This window comes from Branchiostoma lanceolatum, chromosome 6 (genome assembly GCF_035083965.1).
Source record: "Branchiostoma lanceolatum isolate klBraLanc5 chromosome 6, klBraLanc5.hap2, whole genome shotgun sequence".
Classification (NCBI taxonomy): Eukaryota; Metazoa; Chordata; class Leptocardii; order Amphioxiformes; family Branchiostomatidae; genus Branchiostoma; species Branchiostoma lanceolatum.
In genome coordinates this window covers 16,001,211-16,021,030 of record NC_089727.1, presented here as the reverse complement: position 1 = coordinate 16,021,030, position 19,820 = coordinate 16,001,211, and the positions used below count along the sequence as shown (strand labels likewise).

The window sequence follows — 19,820 nt, the reverse complement described above, 5'->3', positions numbered from 1 at the left end:
TCCAGTTATATCGGTACGATACATCGAGAGTTATGCAATGCTAATGCAATGTCAGTTGTTGTGGATGTCTTATTTTGTATGTTTAGAAGGATTTGTGGTTGTCCGACTTTACGTTTCAATAATGTGCGGCGCCTTTTTAATACCAGTTGCTGGCTCGTTTCGTAAACATATCATGAGGCAGGGGAGGAGTTTGTTCTACTGTTGTTGATGTTGTTGTTGTTACTGATGTTCTATCATCATCTGGTCGTGTTTAATTTTTTTTTTGCATTTAACGTTTGATTATTGTCTAATGTCAGCAGTAAATGATGTATAAAACTATGGTAAGGTGAGTTATAGTTCTTTTCCCCAGTTTCTGCAGTGCTGGTTGCCCCGGGCTTGTCTGGGTGAACCCAAGGCTAGAGGCGACATCTCCCTTCTGCTGGGGGACCAGTGCAGAGGTTCGAAGAATCACACAGCCGACATCTTCCTTCTCTGCGGGGACCGGTGCAGAAGCTCATCGGAATCCATTTTACAGATGTATAAAGATAGAAATACCGTATTTCTATGGTTTTACAACTGTAAAATGAATTCCCTTCAACTTCATACGGTATAGATATATATATCTCATTGTTTCTTATGGAAACTTGAATATGAGAAAATAAAATAAGAATTCTGTAAAGGAGTTACTGTAGAAACTTCATAATTCACCAGGATGACAATTGATAGATTCAACCTTAATTGCGATCACATGTGTAAGAAAAGCTTATCAACATAATTTATCCACATTGTCTTTTGTGTGTTTGGACCATAAGTGAAAGATGCATCCTGTGGAAGTAGTGTATCTCATTAGAACACGGGCTATGGAATTAAGTTGTAGTTGATCACTCGTCAACTTTGCCAAAATAAGCAAACCTTTTGATAACAATTGTTGATGTGCTAAGCAAAGAAGTGTAACAACTTAGGCTGTAGTATGTTATGTATCAAGTACTTTTGTTGGCAAGTTCAGCATAAAGATAGTCAGAAATTGATCGTTTTAGGTTGTTTACCTTATATAGGACAAACCAACGTACAATTCATCATTTGGATAATCAGGATTGATTACGACTTTTTTCCGACTTTGTCATCAGTAATCAGTAAGGAAACGGTCAGGAAACGGTAAGCATTAAATCCAATGGTTTTGACCGATTGTCGCGTTTTTCGCAAGCACAAACGTCGGGAAAAAGCCTTTTGGAGGTCAAGACTTCTGTAAGTTTAACGTTACATATCGGAGGTAACATACACGGCTTAAAAGCGCCCCGCAACGGTCAAATATAATATTGCAGAAAGAACGTCATTTCAATCACTTTTATCTTTGGTTTTAATCAGGGGAATGTCCAGCCAGTTAGACTGAAATGTCCATGTTTTCAGAAGATTCCCGTCTTCTGTACACACAAAACAGCAATATCTTTTTCAGACTGTCTGCCGACTGACCGGTGATTCATCGTAAAGATGTCGGCTGCAATAATATTTTTGTCCGTCATGGGGCGCTTTTGAACCGTGTGGATGATGCGAGGTCTTTATTCTCCGATTTTCATAGTGTACGGGGACACGTGCAGCTTCAGGTTTCAGACAGAAAAAGTTCAGACTTAGGTCGTACTTTTGAATGAGTTTTCAGGACATATTTCCAATGGAAACACGAAGTTCATACAGAATCATAGGATGTTTTTATAAAAGTTGGAAAATAGTCGAAGCATAGCCTGATGATCTAGATAGTGCACAATGTATGTTGGTCAGACCAATTGTCCTTTGCCGTGTAATCCTCAGTCACAGATCAACTACATGTATCTCTAGTTGTAGTCTCCAACCACGACCCAATGGATTGCAAAGACCGTATCCGACTGGAAGAAGGAGCCTGTAATGCAATCCAAGTTGGGTTGGGTTGCTAAACGTACTTCCTCTGCCAGTTTGATACGGTCTTTATGCAACCTATAGATCTGCTTGGAGATTACTCTAGTTGCACGTTCTTGCCAACATGGGCTAAATGTTTCACTATCACATGAAGGGCTAAAGGTAAAGTATCATTACTTGTAGCGTTCCTAGTGAACAATGGGACAAACAAAACAACTAAAGCTATATGCTACCAACGAATATTTAGTCTACAAAACAGTTAGTCATATGAAACTATGCTACCACTAAATTTATCGTTTACTCTTTTATCTTTTAAACAGGTGTATACAAATCCACAAAGTTTTATCATTGTGTCATTTAAACATAGTGATGTTTAAAGCAATAACATGATGTGCTACAAAATCCAAACATTAACAATTCATTCATTCATCCATTCATTCATACTGTCCTTAACTCAATCTTGGCCAATCCTCAAAGTTTTCCATTTCTATCAATTTAGTCAGTCTTAATCATGATCACCTGGTACAGGTGGACATGAACATAATTTACCCACATTGATCATTTTTATGCCCGATGTTACCATATGAATACAGAACCGGTCGAGCGTCAACTCTATGGCTTCATTTTCTATCTATTTTTCTTTTATTGGAGACTAACAAGTAATTTTGGTTCCCGATAATATCAGCATAGATGTATACAAAGCACACAGCCGTACGGCGGAGGTGCTACTCATTTGGAAATGCAGGAATCGGGTCTTCGGTCTATGTATCCAAGCCTGCTTCTTACCATAACCAAAACTGCTCGCTAACGGAACTGCGCTTCATGGGCAAACTACTGTACAGTTCACACACGCCCCTTCCCTCCCCTGTTGCTTCCCAACCATGTGGCTGTGTTCGCTTAGTGCTATTTGTTTCGACGAATACCTAGGTGATCGGCTGGCATGGCGGATTTGCTGAGGACGGGCTTGCCCTATGACTTGTAAGGAGGGCTTAGCCTGTCTGTTGACAGCAAAGTCCCCATGCGTTGGTTGGAAGCGGAAAAGAAATCCAAGTGTCTGTCTCTCTTTTTGTGTGTCACTTGCACTTGCACACTAACAAACTAACAAGGGGGGCGAGTAGCAAACCTTCACGTGGTGCCCCCTGTTAATCCCTCGCGGGAGACCAATTGCTACACAACGTGCTTACTGCTATATGTAGGGTCGGTAAAAATAACCAAAATGATCCTCGGCCCGACGATGCCATTTAATTGAAAGACACCAGAATCTTTTTTTTTTTCATTTTATTCCTACGTTCTCCAAAGCAGTGGTTGACAGACTGGTGGGTGGGACGTCAACTCGCAGCAGTATTTATGTTTTCTATCTCTTAGAAATATAATTGTAACGTTATGGATCCAAATAGTTGGGATGAAATTAACAATATTTCTCATGTGATTTCTATTGATATTTCCCACACAGGTGATCACAACTGACCTGCATAACATGGCCTTAGTGGCGATGTTTCTGATAGTACGTGGTGAACACGGAAGCTTTGGGTAGTTTCAGAAGAACGCCATTCTGTCCATCATTTGGTAAGAACCCTTTGATATGGTCGTAAAATAGACATGATATAGCTGCTGTTATAATTCACACTCTGCCGTGACGTTTGTGGTTCAGCAATCCTCATTCCTGCATGCTTTCAAACTTGCACTCGTAGGATTATCTAATTAATGGAGCCCTTATTGTACACATACCACATACTAGTATACCCACTAGGTTAAGTATAGGTTACAACAAAATAATAGTTTACAGATACATCTACACATTGTCAAATTACTACAAGAATTATAAACTACGTGGATTCGACTTCTCGCTTCTGCGTAATGATAAATATGTAAGAGCAGCTATTAGAGTAAGAGGCCTTTTCGGACTCCCCTGCAAGTGCATATGACTTCGCCGTAAAATCTTTAGAGTGCTTTCTTACAACATTGTCAGATGTTGATTATCTTTTACAGTTACTGCAAAATTGTTCCACCACAAGAAACGATTCAGTCTTCATGAACCGAAGAAAGCTGTTGATGCGGTTGACAACGAGATCCACGTCGTTGCACCGAGAGATCTTCGCACGAATACAGAAACGCGCATGAATAAGCAACATTGTCGGATCCAATCTGGCTGTTTCATTCACGAATGTTTTCTCTGTATTATCTGTGAGGTTGAATAAGAGTATTGTCACAACTAGCATCTTAAAATTTTATCTTTCTATACAGGTCTTTAGCTTTGCTCATTGTTACTTGAAGCACAAAGCATTAAACCATCGAATTACCGACACCCAGGACTCCTCGTCTTCACTAGTGTTTATGATTGAATCTCAGTTGCCATAGCAAATAGTGTATTCAGATGAATTACACTCACCTGTGTTACAGGTGGATATGAACATAATTTACCCAAATTGACTTTTTAATGTCTAGACCACGAACGAAAGATGTATGTTGTTTAGGTACTGTAAAGATTTGCGGGGGTGTAGGTGGGGCTGGGGTTACAAAAGGTCGCAACAACGATATTAGAATTCCATGCAATATTAAACCTTGCATTGAGGGGAGGGCTAGAAGAGTCTGGGAAATGGTGGGAAAATGAACTTGTAATGACTGATCTTTGTGATTGTTTGGTATAAATATTCCTGTAATGCGGCATCGTGTTACGTGACGTCTTACGACACAGCCTCTGAGCCTGGCATGGCCAGACCGGCCTTGAGGGCACCGCGGAGGGCCCTGGTTTTTGAGATACTAAATTCTCAGACAGAGAACTAGTGATCTCCTAAGCCATAGGACAGCTCAGCTCAGCCGTCCGAGGCTCGCACATGCCCGCCCACTTGGGCTGACATCTTCTCCCGAAACTGGGAGGCCGTCATTCCAAACAAGGAACGACGTAACTCGGAATTGTCTTGTCTGAAACCCCGGAGTAGCTCTGTAGAATTTTCATTTGTGGTCCTAGAACTGAAACGTTTCAAAGGGTACGTTTGATTCCTTCCCGATATACGGGTTAATTCATATATATTTGGACATCTTAGAAATGAACAATACGAATAATGTTTTTTACGTATAAAAATCATGCCTGTTGTTGTCTTGCTCCGATATATCACATAATCTAGAGCAGACAGAGCTATTTGGGTAAATTATGATAATGCCCCTAATGGCATGTTGGTTAGGGGTGAACTCACCTGGATTTGGGTTGGTTCTGGCGGGTTACACAGAGCCAAATATCATACCAAATATCATGACGATCCGTCAACCCCTTCTTGAGTTATTCCATTATGGTCTTTTAGCCTTTTCTAATTGATTATGCAAATTAGGTAGCTATTTACATTATTGATATCTATCGATACCTCTCTCTTCTTCAGTTACCTATGTCACATGTTTAAGAGTCCTATAATCGATGCAGCGGATTTATAAAAAATCCTCATTTATTATGCGAATTAGCTACTAATTTCCATATTTATCATACGATGTTGTCAATCATCACTGCTGTCTACATACCAAATATCATGACGATCCGTCAACACCTTCTTGAGTTATTCCATTATGGTATTTTAGCCTTTTTTACTAGTAATTGATTATGCAAATTAGGTAGCTATTTGCATTATTGATATCTATCGATACCTCTCTCTTGTTCAGTTACCTATGTCACATGTTTAAGAGTCCTATAATGGAATGCAGCGGATTTATAAGAATTCCTCATTTATTATGCGAATTAGCTACTAATTTGCATATTTATCATACGATGTTGTCAATCATCACTGCTGTCTACATACCAAATATCATGACGATCCGTCAACACCTTCTTGAGTTATTCCATTATGGTATTTTAGCCTTTTTTACTAGTAATTGATTATGCAAATTAGGTAGCTATTTGCTTTATTGATATCTATCGATACCTCTCTCTTGTTCAGTTATATATGTCACATGTTTGAGAGTCCTATTATGAAATGCAGTGGATTTGTAAAGTTGTAACTTTCCTTGCTAATTATGCAAATTAGCTCCTGACTTGCATAATTAGTATTCGATTATGTAAAGAATCAATCAAGCTATCTACATACATCAAGACGATCCGTGGACCCCGTTTCTAGTTATTCATGTCCGAAGATCAAAACAAATAAAAATCAAAAACACCCACTGCAGTTCAAAACAAGCCGCTAGGGGGCCCAAACGCACACAACTTACTTGATATGGCATGAACTATCAACCACTCAAAAATCATGACCGTAGCACTTGCAGAAAATTTGACCTCAAACTTCGAAGCTACGCTGCAGTATCTAAGGTACCCGCTAAGAGGCCCATCATCGAACTTGACCTTTCCCTTCAAGAAACCTACCCATCTACTAAATATCATGCACAACCATCAACAATCCTCGAGGTATGCTGTCTACAAGCAAATACGCATACATACACAGCCCACTGCAGTACCGTAGGAAAATGCCAGGTGATCCAATTTTGAACTTGACCTCCATTTCCACTTACGCATCCACCAAAAATCATTCACAAAGTCCACTGCAGTACTGTAGGAAAACGCCAGATGAACCATTTTCGAACTTGACCTTCGTTCTTACAACCGCTACTAACCTACCAAATATCACGAAGATCCTATATTGTGCCAGAGGTGGGTGAGGTAGCCACTCTTCACTAGGGGGCGCACCTGAACTGTTTCGTTACTAACTTCCTCAGACTGAGGTACTTTCACACCTTACTAGATGGCGCTTTTGTACTGCCTAGCTACGATCAGGCTTAGCCAGTCTTCGCCTGCTCCTGTAAATGCAGTAATGTTCGCGGTGCTTTTATATTCACGGTTTTCATACAGGGCACATACGGCAGCGTAGTAAGTCTAATGTAAGTATTTTTTGTCACCAGAACAAAACATGCCACAAAAAAGCTTTGTCCACGATCATGTGATGTTAATGCTTCATACCGGAGAGGGCAGAAGAGACTCAGGAGCTATTATAGGTTTGGACACCAGGATAGTCCAGGGTAGCCTGGAGTCCAGCCTATTAGCTTTCCATTCGCTGCCCAAGATCCGCTCCTCGCCTCCGATCCTTGGGTAGCGAATGGAAAGCTAATAAGGCTGGACTCCAGGCTAAGTCCAGGGATGGTTTATCAGTCCAATCCTGAAACACATGCCACACTATTTATGTCTACATATACAGTAAGTAATTACACAACACTTACAAACTTTTCCCAAACCAAAGTGGTTCTTTATTTAACATTACAACAACAACAAAAGAACACAAATGTTCTTAGACCAAGATATTAAGTCAAGATGCAGGAAAATAGGGTTCTATCTACCACAGCAGTATGTACAATGCAGGGTTGCAAATATCTTAACTAGAGTCAAAAATTCACTCAAAATAGTTCAAAATTCTAGGTTACCTTTAAACTTCATGTGAAAAGAAAGTCCATTACATGGAAAAATATTAAATTTCTTACTTACATCTTTTAAGTATCTATTGCTGTCTTTTTTCCTATACCTTTTTGAATTGACGTCACTATTTGTACAGACCTCAATTTGATATATACTGATGGAGAGTGGTCTCTTGTTTAAACATTGAACCAAGTCAACATATGCTCAACTGACTTGTCGGACCAAGGTGCAAGATGAACTATAAATACTATAGATTGTATTTCTCAATTTTCTTGGCGAATGATTTGCATCACAAAATGTACAAAAGATGCTTTTCTCACAGTCTCAAAGATTGCTTCAAGAATTGAAGTCAAGATACAAGTTTATCTAAGTCTGTTGGTATAACAATACTGTTAACATGGAAAATGGGACAAGACTTGTCAAGAAGAACGTTAAATGTTACATGTAGGAAAAGTGAAAAAGTATTGTAAGACCATTCAAGTCACAAAATCACCAAGCCCCACAAAATGATCTTCTAGAATACAGTACTGAGCATTTGTCAGAAGTCTGGTTAAAACCAAATCATTCCTATTTGACTCTTAATCAAGTAAAACAATCTTCTAGCTAGAAAAAAAGAGTGCAGTTGGTCCTTTTGTAAAGTTCATTCAACTACAAGGGTAGACAATGGATCCTTTGGAAACAATATTTCAGTCAATGTGCCATTTCCCAATCTGAGTTGAAGTTGATATGTGCATTTGTGGCACATGGTAGCTACCTGTACATTGGCATCATATATACCAATTTTTTGTCAAGGGAATTCCCTCGTTTCCAAGGCATACCTACGTTATATTCCTCTTTTTGCTGTTACATGATGAAACATGGGTTAATATCATTGCTTGTAGGTCTCTTATCTACAGAATCAAGACACACCATAATATGAGTAACAACAACAAAACATCACTACACACACTGCACCCTCAAAGGGACAACATTTTTAAAAACTTTTGGAGACCACACAAACACACAAGTCTAATAATATAAAACATGGAAGAACAACAGAAATCCATACAAGAGTCAAACTTACAATTGTGATAATTAAGTTAGTCAGGTTGGAAACACTTGGTCTATTTTATACAATGCGTGTAGATTTAACTATTTCACTTTAAGGAATATCCGACTTGTTACAGAATGTGCGGAGATTATGCATTGTCTGTGCCTGCTTCTGAGGAATTCTGGGAAGGATGCCCAAGTAAAGCAATACACTGCAGTTCTAATTTCGCTGTCAGCTCTTCATGAAAATCAACTCCATCTTAAATGTTTTGAGGATTCCCAAAATTTTATCATATGATGTAGTTATTTAGTTTCTTTTCCATCATTCCCAGAAGTTTCCTTGTTTTTGAAGCAAAGATATCACCCATCATATTTACAAAATAGCCAGTATTTACACAGACTTATGCACAAGTTTAGGAACAGTTCAACTTTGTGTCCAACACATAAAGAGACTGGCAACAATAAGCATCAAAACTCTATGTGGAACAATAAATATTTCTCTTTGTCTTATAAGGCCTGTCTACATGATTGATTCTTCTACATTATTTTATTTTTCTGTTCTATTTTCTTGTATTACATGTATTTAAGTGGGAAGGAACCAGCTTCACGATAGTGAGAACACAAAAAATAACTTTTTTTTTCTTTAAACTTCTCCTGTATCATATTCTGGGCAAGATCATTCAAAAATACACCACTCAAAGAATGTCTCTATTTACAGTCAACATAACAGTCTTTGAATGTTTCATCTTCTTTTTCAATGGGATAAGCTGACTTCATTTTCATCCTGTCATGATTTTACAAAAAAGCAAAAAAAGTTATAAACAAATTGATTTGTATTTGTAGTTCAAACACTTAATTTGTCAGTTTGTATCAATACATGAGGGCATATTTATGAACTGATTCATCTGTTTGGAGGAAATCTAAGGCTTCCCAGTTTTGTTACAAGACCAAAATGGTATGGAGAAGAAATACTTTATAGCCACTGGGCACAAGAAAATGATTGACAAGCTAGAAGTTTTCTACCAAATGAGGCACATTATCAAATAACAATCATATAAGTCTTTCTCTGTTCACTTAGAGTCATAACAGAGACAGAGACAGGATAAGAAATCGTCCAGGCTATCCCAAAGAAATCATAAACATCTCCACAGTAGCCTACCTACAAGAAGATTTATATGTGTGTACCCACTTATCAAGTGGTAGAGTCCAGTACAAGTCCAGATTCTATACTACAGTGGACTGTTCCACCCAGACTTGGGGGTAGACTGTGTAGGAGAAAGGACACACATGCTGGGGGATCACTCTGAGGTGACCATATTCTCTACGGTTGTTTCCAGGGCCTCGACGTCGACAATGTTCTTTGGCACCTCCTTGAACTGGTACACGAGACGTTGGCCGTCCACCTTGGCAAGGATCCCTCGCTGGTAGTAGTACCTTAAAGGAGCAGAGGATAGTCTTAGAACAATGTGCGACATAACCAAGAATATAACTCAAACAGTCAAACATATTAGTAGTTCAACACTACCAAATTTTCACATCCATGACAGATGAGAGGCCATCTACCATTGGTTGATTACATACATGTTGCAATGGCTGTTAAAATTTCTGAACAAATCGGAATTGATTTTGCTTCAAGGGCAATAGGGTGTCTGCAAAGTCAGCGCAGCAAGAGATCTGACTATAACAAGATAGAAAAAAGGCAGAAAAACAGCAGCTATTTTTACCTGAGAGCTCTCCCCATGGTTTCGTAGTTCATGTCAGGCTTGTTTTTGTGCTGACCCCACAGCTTGGACACAGCTTTGGAGTCCACCAACTTGAAGATGCCCTTGTCCTTCTGCGTCCACTTGATGATCTTGGGACAGGTGTCCTTGTTCTGTAACAACTCCAGCAGGAACTCCCACAGGTAGATGGTGTTACCTGCAAGGGGGAGGGGGGCACAGGTATTAGTCTGTTGTTTTATTATGGAAGAGGGAAAGGGGCACACGTTTTTCTCCTTAGGAAAGGATACAGGCATCACTATTTTGTTTTGGGGAGGGGTCATGGGAAGGGGGTGCATAATTTTAAGTATTAGTCTGTTGTTTCACAATGGAAGGTAGATTGGAACCTGGCTATTGCAATATAGAAGGGGGGGGGGGCATAAGTGCAAATCTGCTGTTATGGGAGAGGCAGCATTTGAAATGAGGAAGGAGGTACAGGTATCTGCCTGCCTGCCCATGAAAGCAAGGCATTTCAGTCTACACATGCAAACACTACTGATCTATCTACATCTATCTACATATGTATTCACTTTCTGACATGTTTATGATATACCGACCTTCTCGTCTTCTCTTCATGGGAGGGGAGGACACGCCATGTTCGGGGCTGCCTGTGTCGCTGCCACTGCTGCTGGTGGGGGACTTTGGTCTCTGAGTTTTGGGCTTGCGGGCTGAAGGGGGCAAAGAGAGACAGTTATAGGAACTGTTTTTTCAACACCAAACATGCATCAATGCTATTGTTTAAGTGTACAACTGTCTTTAAAACTGTATAAGAGAGAACAAAAAACACATCAAATTGAATCAATAACTTCATTTGTAGAACACTTGAACTAAGTGGACTTTGACACTACCTAAACATTGGGCATACTTAGTCCTCAATGCATTACAGTAGCATAACAAAATACATAAAAGTTTGCTCTTCAGGTGTGACCACATACTTGTTATGTAAACACTTTTGCTGCAGTAGGCACTAGTTGTCAATTAGAGTTATCATTTGTATATCAGATAATAAAGGCAGGGCTGTTCTGTTTTGGTTCTATTGACATCAGATTTGTCTTTACACAACATGGCTTCCGAAACGAATAGTGTTTCAAACTGTATTCAGTTGCAATAAATTATTCACTGAAATATCTTGGAAATATTAGATCAGAGTGTGGTTCATTCATTACCCTAATTGTTAAGCACAATCACATAGCAAATCTCTCTTGTTTTAACACCTGCACAACAAAGCTTTACAAAATGCCTGAAGCTCTTTTTCTGAATAAGAGTTTTTTTCACAATGAAAATGTTTCTGAATATACATATTTTTCCTCTAATTGTTTTCACAAAAGAAGACTAGCAATAGATAAAACTGCTAAAACTGTACCTGACACTACATTACGTATGCATTTTTTATGCTGAAGTTTGACATGGTCTAGTGGTTAGCCCGACACAAGGTTGGTGTTTGAATCTAAGTCAAGCTGTTGGTGTTCTGATTTGTATACTAGGAGGGCTTCCAGCCCGTAGGAGGGGGAATAATCTTAAAATGCACAACTCACGTTTCTTGACTTTCTTTGCCTTGGGTGGTGTGACGGGTAGCGCTGCTGTGGCCAGCTGGGTGGGCATGGTCTGGACCTGAACACTCTGCATCACAGGGGGGACCTCCACGCACACGTCAGGCCTCATGGCGACCTGCGGCGGCCCCGCCGCACAAGGTGGGATGAACGCAACGCCCATGGCTGAGGGAAATATGGGTGCCAGGAGTTACAAACCCATAAACAACAGTGATTGCAAAACTACGTCTGACACAGGTCACTTTGCATTGGTAAAGACATTTTTATAGTTACAGAGATATTCAACTTTAGTGGATTGAATTTTTCAAATTCAAAGTGTCTTTGCATATTTAGAATAACCAATATTGTCGGTCTTCCCAAAACATTTTACTCTGAAACACATGAAATCATCATTCTTACAAAGGGTTAATATTACTGAGACTGCGAGGAGCTTTACCTTGCAATCTAGCCTTGTTTTCCTCGTGGGAGTTTGTCTCCATGTCTGACACTCCGCTGTCAGTGGGGCTTGGTGGTTCTGGAAAATAAAGAACATACAACACTTCAGCATTCCCTATCACCCATAGGTTAACACAAGAATGGACTCTTTAAGGCTACTTCAAGGGCAGAGAAACAACTACACATGTGCCTGATAGGTATCAACATGCATGGATAATGTGACAAGTAAAAGCCCTTCAAACCAGTAGATATCATATCACATTAAACTTAACTTTTAACCAACAATCAGCATCAGTTCTATATTTTGCAGATACAAAAGAAGTACACCTAGCTACCTCATAAAAGTAATACAATTAAACATTCAAGAAAGTAGCCTTTTAACTTGACCTGTGTTCACCTGTGTGCCCAACAAACATGTCCATGCTTTTGTGCACATCAGAGTGTATCATATGTAACTTTTATAATGTAAGTAAGGCCTTAGTTGCGATATTGTGGATAGTTCAAACTTTGGAAAATCCCTGATCTGACCATCAATTTTAAACAGAGTTGGATGACAAAGACATGGTTCTCACCCATTTTGGTGATGGGCTTGGCTTCTGCTGTCGTGGGGGAGTCCATCTCGACCAGCGCCTGAGCCGCCATCATGGCCCTCCCCTTCTCCTGACTAACGCTCGCTTCAGCATCCTTCTTGTCGCTCACTTCAACTGCAAAACAAGTACAAAGTACAACCTTAGTCTGTGTAAACATTACAGAAACAAGTACAAAGTACAACCTTAGTCTGTGTAAACATTACAGAAACAAACAGAGTTCAAAACACTACATAGTTACAGCTTTACATGGTAGCATTTTAGATGTACCTAGCAGTATTTTCTACCATTAATACTGTCAAGTTAACCCCTTGACATACATACTAGTATGTACACTTATAAGACCTATTGAGCTATAATCTTTAGCCTGTTGAACCTTCTAGTAGACCAGCAATGACCAGGAAGTTATGCTGGTACTTAGAGTTACAATAGTATGAGTTGCATATTAAGCTGCATTTGATCATCTACAGGTAGCTTCCATGAGGGTTTTATAACATGTAGACAAGCTAATTGTTTAGCGACACCAATGAAAAACAGTTGATTTAACCCTTTAGCTGCCAGGTTTTCTCACCAGTACAGCTTCTCTGTGCCAGCGTTTTTAGACCCTCTAAAAACAAGGGGTACTGTTTTTATTTCACTAATTTATGGTTCCTTTCCTCCAAAATAACCCTGATATGTTCGATAGAAAGCTAAGAGTCTACTCTTTCTGTTTGTGTCATGCAACATTGGCCTAGTGACAGTAGTAATGATTTACAAGGGCAATAATGCAATAAAACATACAATTTTCAGTAACCTATTGTATTATAGCATTAAAACCATTGGTGAAATTCCAATATCAGTACCACAGCACTTCTGCAAGGTCTTGACAACATCAGTCTTGCATACACATTCACCCAGGTATTACCACAGGTAAGTTTATGACTACAGACTGTCCTGGGTGCTGAACTGATTATTTAGCTGAAATGCTGATTTATTACAACACAGTATATTCCTTTCTAAGGCTTTAGGAAACATAACTCTTTAATATCAGCTGAAATCTTATGACTAATACTTTCTTCCGAAATGTGTACCAGCTTACTAACACACATTTCATGGGTAATAAACACACGAAAGCAATAAAACATATACTTTCCAGAATGCTTCCAAGCAATCCACTCTAACACACATAGAACCACTAGCACATGGACCATTAAGTTTCTGAGAATTCTGACAATATCAGAATGAACATGACAAAAAATACACGGGTATTACTTTATGTGAGTTTATGACTACGGACTGTCCTGGGTGCTGAACTGACTACACGGCTAAAAGGCTGGTACAACATAGCATTCACCATTGTATTTGTATATAAAAAATATAGTACACAACGCATATTTCTCGCCTCCAACACCTTTACCGTTCACAAACACGATTATTGTCAGCTCTGCAACCGATGTCGAATTTTCCAGCACTGTATTTACTCCGTCGCCGTGAGTTAATTCCCCCTGGGACGACGCGAACTTGTTGTTCCACGTGCATGACAATTTAGAGTCAAAACCTTGAATTTATCGCCGAAAACAAAAAATAATCTCCGCGTCGTCTGCACGGGCGCCATCTTGGATACGTAATGGCCGCAAGGCATCACGGGGATTACGTAATCTGTGATTGCGCAACGCCCTTTGACCTCTGAACCCAGGTCACCCGGCCGGCATGTAACTTCAGGGTTTGCCCCGCGAAACACGCGGCGATGCTGTTTTGTTTCGGGAAATCCCCTAAACCGGTTGTACTCGGGAGCGGCAATCTTCGCAAGATTCTGCATCCCGGTTGTACTCGGGAGCGGCAGGTTAAGGGTTAATTAAAATCTCTTTTGCCAACATTTATCAGTTGTACCACATACCCAAGTGATTGAGCCTTTTAAAAACATAAAAAGCAAAGGCCTGGTTTATCAGAACATCTTTACCCTTCATTAAGCCTGTGGATAAAATCATCATGCTTAACAAACCAAAACAATAACAGTCTTTATCTAACAACTGCTACTGACCAAAACACAAAACTGATGCATATTTCCACAAACAGTTCAAACATGGAAACTTGCTTATGGCTATGGATCTAAATTCAGGGGGAACTTAAGCTATAGGAGGGCCTGCAGGCCCCTTTTACGTAGAGCGTAATCGGCTGTTTTTAGCGTAGAGCATTGTCAGGACCCCCTCATGCAGGCCCGCCCTCCTATAGGTAAGGTAAGGCATGTACACTAGTTTTTAGTGTCAAAAAGCTACAACTTGTAACTTAAATTCCTTGTGATAGTTCCATCACTTCCATACATTTGTTATTAGGACTGTGGAGTCAAAACAAAGCCTACCCAGCCCTAGGGAGGGTGAGGGACCTCACATAGCCTGACCTTTACATACAGCCAGACATGCTATTTCCATCCAGCTACTGACGCACAAAGTGCAACAAGTGAGCCTGCGTATTATCCAGATCATAGACAAGGCTGAATGCCTGGTGACATCACAGGATGGTTACCATGGAGACCGAGAGGTTGCCATGGTGATGTCAAGGGACGAAGTGCGAATATTTGGCTGGAGTGGCTTCTAATGAGGACTTGCGTTAGGCAAGCTGGGGAAAATGTCATACAAGCTGAACAGATGTAATATTCATAAGTAACATTCAGGTCCTTGCCCTGATTTCTTGCCTCTATGAATATAAAAAGACATCAGCTGTTTTCTAAAAACATATTTCCATCATTTTTTTCAATTCCTCAATCTTAACTTAAACCACATAACCAAATTTGCATAAAATATCTAGTAATTTGCCAAACTACTAATTACTATATCCTAGTACAACAGCAAGAGAACAGAACCTGGAAATGTTCTATAAATCTAACACCATTCACCGCTTAGTAAATGCCTTATAAAACTACATGTAGAGAACGGGTAAAATGTCAATTGGTCTGAAACAAAATAGACAGTTTGAGCCACTCATGTCTCCCTCTAAGTCTTTTATAAATAAAGGTTTTTTCTTACATATATGACATTTCTAATACATACCAACTAAACACATAATGTTTGATTTCATTGTGTATCGAGTGATCATTGATAAAACTTGCTGTCTGTAAACTCTAGTGTCTAAAGCAAGGTTTAAAGTGACACTTTTAGTTTCCGAGCAACTTTATCTGTCCTTATGACCTCTGTTTACTTTCACTCTACATGAGCACTGTGGAGTTAACTCAGTCCTTATGTAACACACACTTTGTAACAAATACCAAAACAGTTTAACATGAGAAGGAACAAGTATACTGTTGGGAAAAATCCTGCGTTGATAAACGTTGCATCAAACATGTTTTCTTTCTGCCAGATGAAATGCCAGTACATTCTTTGTATATCAACCACTGTTTTGTTATTGGTTATTAACCAATAACAAAACGGTACATTACCTTATCACAAAACCAAGTGACACAGCATTTATAGCACAAGATAGAATGGTGAAACACAGTGAATTGTAGGTTTAAGGTCTCATTCCTGTATTACTCCGAGTGGGTACCCTAAAAGAGTCCGTTGCCCAAAAAAATGAACGGCTGCATGAACGTGTGTCTATATCAGTGGGAATTTCCCTTTTAGCTATCCCAGCTGATATCAAGCGTCAACCTGATGAAAGCTTGTTTTCGACTGAAGAAATTAGCAGGCAAAGTTCGGCAGCCGCGCGCGAGGTCGGAAGTACACAGCCTGGGCATTGTGTGTGAATCGGTCCAGCGCTTACACTTTACAGCTGGAAAGTGGCTTTTTGGAGGTGTAGCCAAGTGCAGATTGTAATTGCTATCAAAAGAGATTGTGTGTAGTGAAAATGTTGTCAATTTTTTTACATAATCTAGGGTACATGTTCTCAACATGGAATGAAAAACATTGGCACATTTCCTATAGCTTCATTACGAACGCGCCCATGTAAAACACGTTTTATAACATGTAAGCCTATGGAGCAAAAAAACTCATGAATGTGTTATGTTTAACTATAGTTCTAGATTTAAGAATCAGTTCAGTCACTAAATTTCTAAGCCAAGAATTCTAGGAGAATATGCTTTCCCAATCAATAAGATTACACATTCAGAAATCAAGAGTAGGGTCAGAGAAAAACAACTGAACTTGAAAGTCTAATTTAACAATTAATCAATACATGTGTCCAACTCTGTTACACACAGCAATAATGTTGTATTTGTCATTGGCTTTTCAATTTCATAAAACAAAACAAAAACTAATGTGACCATCAGACATGACATACATTACAGTAAGGCCACACCAATTCAATTTCTCGGTTAACGGATTTTTTGAAAAAATGCTAAATTCCAAAATCAACATGAAAACAGAATCTCAGAGGAAAGTCTTTACTTGGTGCACACAGTTGTTGCTAAAATTAAAAATCCGTTAACCAAGAAATTAAGATGGTGTGGCCTAACCTAACTAAAGCTACTTGCTGTGTCTTCTGATAGATTTACGAAAGTTCAGAAAAGAGATTTTGACAGGAAGGGATTATTCTTCTGTTTTAGTTCCAATCACTTCCTGTAGGGAGCAAAGCACAGTTGATACACATCCTGCAAACTTTATTGACAGGTGACCCTGGGGTCAACAACAACCAATTAGAATATGTCTACTGCCCTCTGTTAAGTAACTCGAGCTTGTTGGGCTACTAGGAGCAGGAAACAAACTACTGAAGTCCAACCATTTCCTGAGGAAAAATAAGACAGGGTTTTAACACTTTTGTCTACAACACCTTCAGATACAACCAGTCAGGTAGCACGGATATCCTTTAACCCCGAACAAACCTGTTTTGAATTTTTGCTTGCTTGATTTTTTTAGAGGACTGGTTTCAGGTCAGAGTGTGCACACCAGTGATTGGCAGGGTGCCAAGGCAAACTGGACAGGCTGAAGTAGTTGCTGGGGCTCTTGTTTTGAAAATGTCTGCCCTGTTTTAGTAGTGAAATTTGATCAGTTACACTGGTAGGAATTTTTGATGTTGTAGTCCTTTAAAAACGGCATTTTCAAGGAGTCACCACAGAATATGAACAGATTGCCATATATACCAAAGGTTTCAATGCCAGGTCTAGAAATAAGTGTTGTTTTGAAAACCCTTATGGATTCTTTAGAGTATAAGTCAAACGGATCAGCAGTAATGCAGGTATTGTGTTCCCTGGAATGTACCTACAGTCATGACAGTAGGGATAATTTTTCAGATGTAAAGATTTCTTCCTGACAGCTTTTTCCGCATGGCCCGGACCAGACATAGAAAATGTCAACAACCTATCAATAAACCTTTTATTGATATCACAAAGGGTTTAGGTGTGCAAATGTCTTTCAAAATTTGATTGACATACACCTGGGGTAAATGATTGAGGGAAAAAATCAGTTGTAACATGAACATTGTCAACATCTAATTGTTTCCTAATCAAGTAATCTCATTGGGAAACGACTACGAAGGTGTGAAAATATTTCTAAATACATAACTGCAATAAACACCTGTAAATTGGCAATATTTTGTGGGCATACGTTACAGGGGACCGTCCCTTTTGAACTACTTCCTGTTATGTAACTTATGGTGGTTTCAAAGAACAGGATGTGAGTTTGTGGCTGTCAAGTGTCCCTGTCCTCTTTGCTAGACACTGTAAGATACCTGATCACCGTCATGTGTACGTTTAGAGAATTTGTAACATTAGATTTACTTCAAGCTACCTGCTTCAAACCTGAATAGGGCATCTAGCCGTTACCAAAGTTTAGCATTTCCTCAGTATCTTTTCATCTCCGTACACATACTAATAAGTTCCTTATAAGTTATAGGAATAATTGACTTGCAAGTTGTAGCACTTTGAATTCTCCTTCCACATTAGACTAGCAACAGCAGCATCTTTCTACAGACGGGTTACCCCGCATTGACATCTGACCATAAACCTGGCACCTGAATACATCACACACAAAGTTCCAATTGTAATTATATCACTATCATTCTCTATTCCTTTACAACCTACAGTAGGGGCCACCTTATCAGTGAGGTAGCTGTCGTATTTATCACTCCAGTAATTGAATCAGGTGTCACTGAATTAACGCCAGTGTAGTTAATCCCTAACTGCTGATACTGTAATCTCATGTGGTAGCAACCAGCACTGTGTGGTGTCCAAGTTTGTATAAGATTTAATGTTTTCAGTGTAGTAACTAAATGCATGTGAAGGTTGAATAGATGAGATGTCATTGCTACTTCTAACTAGCAACGCAGAAGACTTAAACCTGGACCAACAAACTCCAAACCACCAACCCACAATACCTGGCACAGTACCCAAAAATGTTTTAAAACCGCTGGCAGAAATACCAAATTCCATTTTCCAGACCTTGGCTTGAAGCAAGGATAAACTCCTTGCTTGAAGCATTTGGTATGTGTATCAACTCAAAGAAACATATATTAATCCACTTCCACAATAAATGTTCGAATATTGTACTGGCCAGTTTAATCAGAAAACTTCTCTGCTTGGATTTTTTACAACACTGTACTAGTACTTCACACAGGGAGAAAAGGGAATGAAACAAATTTCCAAGGAAACAGATTAATTATTAATGAGCCTGTCTACAACTGTGATTGATATTACCAGGTGTAGAAATACGAAGAGGCTCCTGTCTAAAATAAATTCCACAACATTACACCTTTTAAACTGTGTACATGTACGTAATTACAAAAGCCACAGAATTCGGTACAGGCTTTTGTCACTCTGTGTTGTAACTTGTAGTTTTCCATACAGTTATAGTGCAGTATTGACATTAACGTTACATTTGAACTGGAAATTAAAGCCATGAAAGTCAACAATAATAATCAGTAAATGTTGATCTAATGATAAACATATTTTTTTCTCGTATTCTCCAACACATTATGCTGAATACTTTTAATATCTGTACTGGTCAATTGGTACGAACGCTGTTCAGTCTAAAACACCATGGTCAGAGTTTTGTACCTACACACATTGTACCATGTGGACCACAAGTTCGTTTTTGACTTCTGTTGTCCAAATAACGGTAATATTATGAGGATTAACGGTCAGTGAAAACACTAGCATGTCATTCCCTCACTTTGGAATTTTCGGTGGTCTGCTTTGACAATGATTTATGTGTTGAACAGCCCTTCCATATGCCAGTGTCCTAAGACTGTGATCGCATGGGACCACCACTCGGGGGCCTCCTCACTTCCTGGTTACCCCCACGGT

General features: G+C 39.3%; 1 protein-coding gene and 1 long non-coding RNA gene across 4 annotated transcripts in view; one reads left to right on the top strand and one right to left on the bottom strand.

The window, feature by feature from the left end:
* Positions 1 to 2,545: 2,545 nt before the first annotated feature.
* On the top strand, positions 2,546 to 4,169 carry LOC136437495 (uncharacterized). The gene is made up of 2 exons (XR_010756194.1): positions 2,546 to 3,432; positions 3,856 to 4,169. It is a non-coding gene; the product is annotated as an uncharacterized lncRNA (long non-coding RNA).
* A 2,891-nt stretch (positions 4,170 to 7,060) lies between these two features.
* The window catches only part of LOC136436830 (ETS-related transcription factor Elf-2-like), a 32,564-nt gene continuing 19,804 nt past the window's right edge, over positions 7,061 to 19,820 (bottom strand). For all 3 annotated transcript variants that reach the window (XM_066431181.1, XM_066431182.1, XM_066431183.1), the window contains 6 exons: positions 12,596 to 12,727; positions 12,025 to 12,102; positions 11,574 to 11,753; positions 10,596 to 10,706; positions 10,006 to 10,198; positions 7,061 to 9,715 (listed from right to left, as the gene is read on the bottom strand). In XM_066431181.1, coding sequence (XP_066287278.1) covers positions 9,580 to 9,715; positions 10,006 to 10,198; positions 10,596 to 10,706; positions 11,574 to 11,753; positions 12,025 to 12,102; positions 12,596 to 12,727 — 830 coding nt within the window. In that variant the 3' untranslated portion in view covers positions 7,061 to 9,579. The remainder of the gene's footprint in view (positions 9,716 to 10,005; positions 10,199 to 10,595; positions 10,707 to 11,573; positions 11,754 to 12,024; positions 12,103 to 12,595; positions 12,728 to 19,820) is intronic.